This window comes from Oncorhynchus keta, chromosome 23, assembly GCF_023373465.1.
Source record: "Oncorhynchus keta strain PuntledgeMale-10-30-2019 chromosome 23, Oket_V2, whole genome shotgun sequence".
Taxonomy (NCBI): domain Eukaryota; kingdom Metazoa; phylum Chordata; class Actinopteri; order Salmoniformes; family Salmonidae; genus Oncorhynchus; species Oncorhynchus keta.
Genome location: NC_068443.1, coordinates 8,898,974 through 8,908,973, shown reverse-complemented (window position 1 = coordinate 8,908,973; position 10,000 = coordinate 8,898,974). Strand labels below are relative to the sequence as shown.

Here is a 10,000-nt window from a genome sequence, read left to right as displayed (position 1 = left end):
CTCTCTCTCTCACTCTCTGTCCCCACCCCTCTCTCTCTGTCCCTCCCCCCTCTCTCTTTCTCTCTCACTCTGTCCCTCCCTCCTTCTCTCTCTGTCCCTCCCCATCTCTCTCTCTCTCTGTCCCTCCCCCTCTCTCTCTTCTCTCTCTCTCTCCTCTCTCTCTGTCCCCACCCCTCTTGACCTCTCTCTCTGTCCCTCCCCCCCCCTCTCTCTTTCTCTCTCTCTCACTCTGTCCCCACCCCTCTCTCTCTGTCCCTCCCCCACTCTCTTTCTCTCTCTCTCACTCTGTCCCCCCCCCTCTCTCTCCCTCCCCCCGTCTCTTTCTCTCTCTCTCACTCTCTGTCCCCCCTCTCTCTCTCTCTCCCTCCCCCTGTCTCTTTCTCTCTCTCTCACTCTCTGTCCCTCCCCCTCTCTCTTTCTCTCTCTCTCACTCTGTCCCCACCCCTCTCTCTCTGTCCCTCCCCCCACTCTCTTTCTCTCTCTCTCACACTCTCTGCCCCCCCCCTCTCTCTCCCTCCCCCTGTCTCTTTCTCTCTCTCACTCTCTGTCCCCCCTTCTCTCTTGTTCTATGGCTTAAACATTATTCCATAAATGTGTGTGTTGAATACAGACACAGAGAAACTCAGACTCACACACACATTCTTAAAATGATTGTATTGTTCAAACAGAAATCCTCAATTGATTCCAGCAGCTGTTCTGTTGGCTGGAAGGCGAGACTGCCGTCTCTCTGTGTGCGTAACACTGGAGCGTTTGATATCTAACATTTACCAAAGTACTTGCTTGTCAATGTTTTTTTTTTTAAATAAACGGATGTCCTTGGATGCTCTTCGTCCCAAATGCCACCCTATCCTGATTTAGTTCACTACTTTTGACCAGAGCCATCGCTAAATATTTTAATGTTATCTTTATTTAAATAGGCAAGCCAGTTAAGAACAAATTCTTATATACAATGACGGCCTACCCTGGACGATGCTGGGCCAATTGTGCACTGCCCTATGGGACTCCAATCACGGGCGGTTGTAAAACAGCCTGGAATCGAACCAGGGACTGTAGTGACACCTCTTGCACTGAGATGCAGAGCCTTAGACCGCTGCACCACTCTGAATAAGGAATGCGGTGCCATTCAGGACACAACCTGAAATGGGATTTAAAAAGTCTTGTGACTCTCTCTTTTGGAGGAGGAAAACCCAGTTAGAAAAAGTGAGAATTATTGAAATATTTTATTAACGGGGCATGGACCGATTGGACTCTTCTTCTCACATTTTCAAAAACTCAGCAAAAAAAGAAATGTCCCTTTTTTCAGGACCTTGTCTTTCAAAGATAATTCGTGAAAATTCAAATAACTTCACAGATCTTCATTGTAAAGGGTTTAAACACTGTTTCCCATGCTTGTTCAATGAACCATAAACAATTAATGAACGTGCACCTGTGGAACGGTCGTTAAGACACTAACAGCTTACAGACGGTAGGCAATTAAGGTCACAGTTATGAAAACTTAGGACACTAAAGAGGCCTTTCTACTGACTCTGAAAAACACCAAAAGAAAGATGCCCAGGGTCCCTGCTCATCTGTGTGAAAATGCCTTAGGCATGCTGCAATGAGGGATGAGGACTGCAGATGTGGCCAGGGCAATAAACAGCTGATCATCCTTGCAGTGGCAGACCACGTGTAACAACACCTGCACAGGATCGGTACATCAGAACATCACACCTGCGGGACAAATACAGGATGGCAACAACAACTGCCAGAGTTACACCAGGAACGCAAAATCCCTCCATCAGTGCTCAGACTGTCCGCAATAGATTGAGAGAGGCTGGACTGAGGCCTTGTAGGCCTGTTGTAAGGCAGGTCCTCACCAGACATCACGCGCCACAATGTGGCCTATGGGCACAAACCCACCGTCGTTGGACCAGACAGGACTGGCAAAAAGTGCTCTTCACTGACTAGTCGCGGTTTTGTCTCACCAGGGGTGATGGTCCGATTCGCGTTTATCGTCGATTGAAAAAGCATTACACCGAGGCCTGTACTCTGGAGCGGGATCGATTTGGAGGTGGAGGGTCCGTCATGGTCTGGGGCGGTGTGTCACAGCATCATCGGACTGAGCTTGTTGTCATTGCAGGCAATTAGAACGCTGTGCGTTACAGGGAAGACATCCTCCTCCCTCATGTGGTACCCTTCCTGCAGGCTCATCCTAACATGACCCTCCAGCATGACAATGCCACCAGCCATACTGCTCGTTCTGTGGGTGATTTCCTGTTGGATCGGAGGGTGAGGACTAGGGCCATTCCCCCCAGAAATGTCTGGGACCTGTTGGATCGGAGGGTGAGGACTAGGGCCATTCCCCCCAGAAATGTCTGGGACCTGTTGGATCGGAGGGTGAGGACTAGGGCCATTCCCCCCAGAAATGTCTGGGACCTGCTGGATCGGAGGGTGAGGGCTAGGTCTGGGACCATTGAGGACCCCCCCAGAAATGTCTGGGACCTGTTGGATCGGAGGGTGAGGACTAGGGCCATTCCCCAGAAATGTCTGGGACCTGTTGGATCGGAGGGTGAGGACTAGGGCCATTCCCCCAGAAATGTCTGGGACCTGTTGGATCGGAGGGTGAGGACTAGGGCCATTCCCCAGAAATGTCTGGGAGGGAGGGTGAGGACTAGGGCATTCCCCCAGAAATGTCTGGGACCTGTTGGATCGGAGGGTGAGGACTAGGGCCATTCCCCCCAGAAATGTCTGGGACCTGTTGGATCGGAGGGTGAGGACTAGGGCCATTCCCCCCAGAAATGTCTGGGACCTGTTGGATCGGAGGGTGAGGACTAGGGCCATTCCCCCCAGAAATGTCTGGGACCTGTTGGATCGGAGGGTGAGGACTAGGGCCATTCCCCCCAGAAATGTCTGGGACCTGTTGGATCGGAGGGTGAGGGCTAGGGCCATTCCCCCCAGAAATGTCTGGGACCTGTTGGATCGGAGGGTGAGGACTAGGGCCATTCCCCCCAGAAATGTCTGGGACCTGTTGGATCGGAGGGTGAGGGCTAGGGCCATTTCCCCCAGAAATGTCTGGGACCTGTTGGATCGGGACTAGGGCCATTCCCCCAGGTCTGGGACCTGTTGGATGAGGGTGAGGGCTAGGGCCATTTCCCCAGAAATGTCTGGGACCTGTTGGATCGGAGGGTGAGGACTAGGGCCATTCCCCCCAGAAATGTCTGGGACCTGTTGGATCGGAGGGTGAGGACTAGGGCCATTCCCCCCAGAAATGTCTGGGAACTTGCAGGTGCCTTGGTGGAAGAGTGGGGTAACATCTCACAGCAAGAACTGTAGTACTTCATGCAGCTGGTGGCCACACCAAATACTGACTGTTACTTTTCATTTTGACCCCCACCCCTTTGTTCAGGGACACATTATTCCATTTATGTTTGTCACATGTCTGTGGATCTTGTTCAGTTTATGTCTCAGTTGTTAAATCTTGTTATATGTTCATACAAATATTTACACGTGTTAAGTTTGCTGAAAATAAATGCAGTCGACAGTGAGAGGACGTCTCTTTTTATGCTGAGTTCATTTTACTCGGACACACTCCTAGGCTAGTCAATTAATTATCCCGTAAGATTGACTAACCCGAGATGAGGTGCTGCCTCGCCCCCAATTTTCGAGAGGACCATTTGAGCATGTCAAGTGTAATTTCATTGTTCTTCTCAATAGTCGGAGTACTTGTAAACGACGGATACTTGGTCTCTGGTCCCAACCTTCAATTACTGTCAATTGGTCCATGTAGTTAGTATCTCTCTTTGTGAATAAAACAACATCTCCAACTCGCTCACTCACACACTTACTCACACACCACACTCATTCACTAACACACTCACTCACTCACACACACACTCACACACTCGCTAACTCACTCACACACTCACTCGCTCACACACTCATTCACTAACACTCTCACTCACTCACTCACTCACTCACTCACTCACTCACTCACTCACTCACTCACTCACTCACTCACACACACACTGACACACTCACTAACTCAATCACACACTCATTCACTAACACACTCACTCACTCACACACACACTCACACACACTCGCTAACTCACTCACACACTCATTCACTAACACTCTCACTCACTCACTAACTCACTCACTCACTCACTCACTCACTCACTCACTCACTCACTCACTCACACTCACTCACTCACACTCACTCACTCACTCACTCACTCACTCACTCACTCACTCACTCACTCACTCACACACACACACACACACTCACACACTCGCTAACACACTCATACACTCACTCACTAACACACTCACTCACTCACTAACACACTCACTCACTCACTCACTAACACACTCACTCACTCACACACTCACCCACTAACTCACTCACTCACTCACTCACTCACTCACTCACTCACTCACCACTCACTCACTCACTCACTCACTCACTCACTCACTAACACACTCACTCACTCACTCACTAACACACTCACTCACTCACACACTCACCCACTAACACACTCACTCACTCACTCACTCACTCACTCACTCACTCACTCACTCACTCACTCACTCACTCAGGTATTCATTCACTCACTCATTCACTCATCCACTCATCCACTCATTCACTCATCCACACATCCATTCATTCACTCATCCATTCATCCACTCATCCACTCCCTCTACATCTGTAGTTTAATGTGATCATCATGAACATAGTGTCTCAGTTTCTTACCTTTTATTAGGACATCTTGCAATTGTTTGCTATTAGCATAATTTAGCAACATTTTAATAAATGAACATAATTGAACATGAAGTTAGTTCTGATTAATCTAATGAGTAGCATGTTCCTGTTCTGCAGTTCATTGATACATGTGCCTGGGGGCTAACAAGAGTCTCTCTAGCCATTGGTCTATTATATCTGAATGAATGAAGGGCACCAGCAACACAACTAAACCATTCCTCCTTCAGGCAGATGTGTTTTTGATGAAACCAAAGACTGACGGTTTATCTGCGAAGCCTCATTCTTTCCTCTCTTCAATTCATATTTTAAAAACGGTCATTGTGATTTATTCATGTCGCACTGTTCAATTATTCTAAGCTATTTGAATGTTATTATGACATATACTGTATATTATTATGATGTGTCTGTGGGTGTATCGGTTTGTTGTGCTATAGTCTCTAAGCCATGTGAGGTAGTGTTCTGTCTGTTCGGAGCCTAGTTAGCTGACAGCTCTGGTTGTGTTGTTTTGTAATGTTCTGACATTTAAGTCTTCATCACCTGACTTGACTTCTACTACATTCTTATCTTGGTATGTGATAGCAGTGAGAGTTTTATCGGTTTAAATCAGTCTTGGTCTGTGATAGCAGTGAGAGTTTTATCAGTTTAAATCAGTCTTGGTCTGTGATAGCAATGAGAGTTTTATCGGTTTAAATCAGTCTTGGTCTGTGATAGCAGTGAGAGTTTTATCAGTTTAAATCAGTCTTGGTCTGTGATAGCAGTGAGAGTTTTATCAGTTTAAATCAGTCTTGGTCTGTGATAGCAGTGAGAGTTTTATCGGTTTAAATCAGTCTTGGTCTGTGATAGCAGTGAGAGTCTCATCAGTTTAAATTTTGGGACAGGGTTTGGTTTTCTTTACTGGATTGTGTGCTCTGGGACTGTAAACTCCTCAGAGTAGGACAACTGATCTAGGCCTTTCAGATCATAATGTTTTCGATTACAGGAACAGGGAGGACCAGATCCTAGATCAGTACTCTTTATGAATACAGACCCTGATCTTGGGTTGGTGTTCAGGTAAATAGTATTGTTTTTTATTGTGTACTAGCATACTAGTCCGGGTTTGATGTTGTGGATTGGAAACGGTATATAGAACAGGGTGAGTAGTAGTGGGATTATCTGGGTGAGCAGTAGTGGGATTATCTGGGTGAGTAGTAGTGGGATTATCTGGGTGAGCAGTAGTGGGATTATCTGGGTGAGCAGTAGTGGGATTCTCTTGGTGAGCAGTAGTGGGATTATCTGGGTGAGTAGTAGTGGGATTATCTGGGTGAGCAGTAGTGGGATTCTCTTGGTGAGCAGTAGTGGGATTATCTGGGTGAGTAGTAGTGGGATTATCTGGGTGAGCAGTAGTGGGATTATCTGGGTGAGTAGTAGTGGGATTATCTGGGTGAGCAGTAGTGGGATTATCTGGGTGAGCAGTAGTGGGATTATCTGGGTGAGCAGTAGTGGGATTATCTGGGTGAGTAGTAGTGGGATTATCTGGGTGAGCAGTAGTGGGATTATCTGGGTGAGCAGTAGTGGGATTCTCTTGGTGAGCAGTAGTGGGATTATCTGGGTGAGTAGTAGTGGGATTATCTGGGTGAGCAGTAGTGGGATTATCTGGGTGAGTAGTAGTGGGATTATCTGGGTGAGCAGTAGTGGGATTATCTGGGTGAGCAGTAGTGGGATTATCTGGGTGAGTAGTAGTGGGATTATCTGGGTGAGCAGTAGTGGGATTATCTGGGTGAGCAGTAGTGGGATTATCTGGGTGAGCAGTAGTGGGATTATCTGGCTGAGCAGTAGTGGGATTCTCTTGGTGAGCAGTAGTGGGATTCTCTGGGTGAGCAGTAGTGGGATTCTCTGGGTGAGCAGTAGTGGGATTCTCTTGCTGAGCAGTAGTGGGATTCTCTGGGTGAGCAGTGTGCAGCGTGCTCTTGTTCTGGATGTGCTGTGCTGTGCTGTGCTGGACTGGTTTGTTCTGGTTGTGGATTGCTGATTGCCGTGGCCAGGGTATGCTCTCTCTGTTTGTGTGATGCTGTTTTAGCGTACTCTGCAGGGAGGGCTCCTGCCATGCCAATTATATTGACTGAAGAAAAGAGAGATAGAGGGGGAGGACCTAAAATACCTGAAGAGATGGAGAGATAAATGGAGGTAGAGAAATGAAGAAAGGGGGATGAAAATGAATGAGAGAAGGGACAATGAAAGAGGGAGAAAAGAGAGAGGGTGGAACAAAGAGGTGGAGAGGAGACTGTCGAGAGTGAGTGCATGAAGAGAGGGATGAAGAGGATAGAGAGTAGGGAGAGACGGAGAGAAATTGGAGAGAGATTCCGTCTTTGAGGGTAATAGTCTCCTGCTGTCAGACTCCGGGGAATACTGTGTGTGTGTGTGTGTGTGTGTGTGTGTGTGTGTGTGTGTGTGTGTGTGTGTGTGTGTGTGTGTGTGTGTGTGTGTGTGTGTGTGTGTGTGTGTGTGTGTGTGTGTGTGTGTGTGCCGTGCGTGCGTGCGTGCGTGCGTGCGTGCGTGCGTGCGTGCGTGAAAATTGTCCCCTGCTGTCAGACTCCGGGGAATACTGAATATAGGGAATAGGGTTTCATTTGGAGTTTATCACTGTATCTACATGTGTAGAGAGCAGCAGCTATGTGTTTTTCATCCGAACTGGGTCACCAGATGGTACATGTAAAGCTAACCCTGCTATTCAGGCCGCGACTGCATATCTGTTAAGATCATGTGGACTGACACACTTATTAGTTAATTAGCCAAGGAAGAGGTTGTTAGTCACCGAGGCAGTTACTTACATTTTGCTTGAATGTCTGAGAGAGAGAGAGAGAGAGAGAGAGAGAGAGAGAGAGAGAGAGAGAGAGAGAGAGAGAGAGAGAGAGAGAGAGAGAGAGAGAGAGAGAGAGAGAGAGAGAGAGAGAGAGAGAGACACGGACGGACGGACGGACGGAGAGCATAGTAAAACCACAAACACACATTCTGATATGATCCTCTTCAGTTTCTACGGCCCTTTTTTCGTGTCATGTTTTTGAATAATAAGACTCAGAGAGCCTCAGAGGACCCAGTCTGCAGAATAACAGAACCCCGTCTGTAGAATAACAGAACCCAGTCTGTAGAATAAAAGAACCCAGTCTGTAGAATAAAAGAACCCAGTCTGTAGAATAACAGAACCCAGTCTGTAGAATAACAGAACCCAGTCTGTAGAATAAAAGAACCCAGTCTGTAGAATAACAGAACCCAGTCTGTAGAATAAATAACAGAACCCAGTCTGTAGAATAACAGAACCCAGTCTGTAGAATAACAGAACCCCGTCTGTAGAATAAAAGTCTGTAGAATAACAGAACCCAGTCTGTAGAATAACAGAACCCAGTCTGTAGAATAACAGAACCCAGTCTGTAGAATAAAAGAACCCAGTCTGTAGAATAACAGAACCCAGTCTGTAGAATAACAGAACCCAGTCTCTGTAGAATAGCAGAACCCAGTCTGTAGAATAACAGAACAGTCTGTAGAATAACAGAACCCAGTCTGTAGAATAACAGAACCCAGTCTGTAGAATAACAGAACCCAGTCTGTAGAATAACAGAACCCAGTCTGTAGAATAACAGAACCCAGTCTGTAACAGAACCCAGTCTGTAGAATAACAGAACCCAGTCTGTAGAATAACAGAACCCAGTCTGTAGAATAACAGAACCCAGTCTGTAGAATAACAGAACCCAGTCTGTAGAATAACAGAACCCAGTCTGTAGAATAACAGAACCCAGTCTGTAGAATAAAAGAACCCAGTCTGTAGAATAACAGAACCCAGTCTGTAGAATAACAGAACCCAGTCTGTAGAATAACAGAACCCAGTCTGTAGAATAACAGAACCCAGTCTGTAGAATAACAGAACCCAGTCTGTAGAATAACAGAACCCAGTCTGTAGAATAACAGAACCCAGTCTGTAGAATAAAATAACAGCTGGAACATCCAACTGCGTTGTCACTGGAACATTACAATCACAACTCAACATTACAATCACAACTCAACATAAAAACACAACTCAACATTACAATCACAACTCAACATAAAAACACAACTCAACATAAAAACACAACTCAACATTAAAACACAACTCAACATAAAAACACAACTCAACATAAAAACACAACTCAACATAAAAACACAACTCAACATAAAAACACAACTCAACATAAAAACACAACTCAACATAAAAACACACTTGCCTCTTCTGCTCACTTTTAACCGTCAGCCCCTCACTCCATCCAAGTCCAAGGGGACTTCAATATAACTATGAGGTCTGCTTCTCCTCTCTCCTCTATGAGGTCTGTTTCTCCTCTCTCCTCTATGAGGTCTGTTTCTCCTCTCTTCACTATGAGGTCTGTTTCTCCTCTCTCCTCTATGAGGTCTGCTTCTCCTCTCTCCTCAATGAGGTCTGTTTCTCCTCTCTCCTCTATGAGGTCTGTTTCTCCTCTCTCCTCTATGAGGTCTGTTTCTCCTCTCTCCTTAATGAGGTCTGTTTCTCCTCTCTCCTTTATGAGGTCTGTTTCTCCTCTCTCCTTTATGAGGTCTGTTTCTCCTCTCTCCTCTATGAGGTCTGTTTCTCCTCTCTCCTTTATGAGGTCTGTTTCTCCTCTCTCCTTTATGAGGTCTGTTTCTCCTCTCTCCTTTATGAGGTCTGTTTCTCCTCTCTCCTTTATGAGGTCTGTTACTCCTCTCTCCTTTATGAGGTCTGTTTCTCCTCTCTCCTCTATGAGGTCTGTTTCTCCTCTCTCCTTTATGAGGTCTGTTTCTCCTCTCTCCTTTATGAGGTCTGTTTCTCCTCTCTCCTTTATGAGGTCTGTTACTCCTCTCTCCTCTATGAGGTCTGTTACTCCTCTCTCCTTTATGAGGTCTGTTTCTCCTCTCTCCTTTATGAGGTCTGTTTCTCCTCTCTCCTTTATGAGGTCTGTTTCTCCTCTCTCCTTTATGAGGTCTGTTTCTCCTCTCTCCTCTATGAGGTCTGTTTCTCCTCTCTCCTTTATGAGGTCTGTTTCTCCTCTCTCCTTTATGAGGTCTGTTTCTCCTCTCTCCTCTATGAGGTCTGTTTCTCCTCTCTCCTCTATGAGGTCTGTTTCTCCTCTCTCCTCTATGAGGTCTGTTTCTCCTCTCTCCTTTATGAGGTCTGTTTCTCCTCTCTCCTCTATGAGGTCTGTTTCTCCTCTCTCCTCTATGAGGTCTGTTTCTCCTCTCTCCTCTATGAGGTCTGTTTCT

General features: G+C 46.5%; 2 protein-coding genes across 9 annotated transcripts in view; one reads left to right on the top strand and one right to left on the bottom strand.

The window, feature by feature from the left end:
• LOC118376224 (cell adhesion molecule 3-like) overlaps nt 1-10,000 on the top strand; it is a 218,397-nt gene that overhangs the window by 60,150 nt on the left and 148,247 nt on the right. The window lies entirely within an intron of this gene.
• Nucleotides 530-3,682, bottom strand: LOC127910945 (uncharacterized). Of its 5 annotated transcripts, none has more exons than XM_052476252.1 (4): nt 3,151-3,682; nt 2,951-3,004; nt 2,735-2,896; nt 530-2,415 (listed from the first exon to the last, which is right to left on the bottom strand). In XM_052476252.1, exons 1-4 carry the CDS (start codon nt 3,318-3,320, stop codon nt 2,187-2,189), a joined length of 615 nt encoding a protein of 204 aa, XP_052332212.1. In that variant the 5' UTR covers nt 3,321-3,682; the 3' UTR covers nt 530-2,186. The 5 variants fall into 5 exon arrangements, with proteins under 5 accessions (XP_052332212.1, XP_052332214.1, XP_052332210.1 ...); XM_052476254.1 differs by having other exon boundaries at nt 2,789-2,896; XM_052476250.1 differs by having other exon boundaries at nt 2,187-2,415; nt 2,681-2,896; nt 3,151-3,619.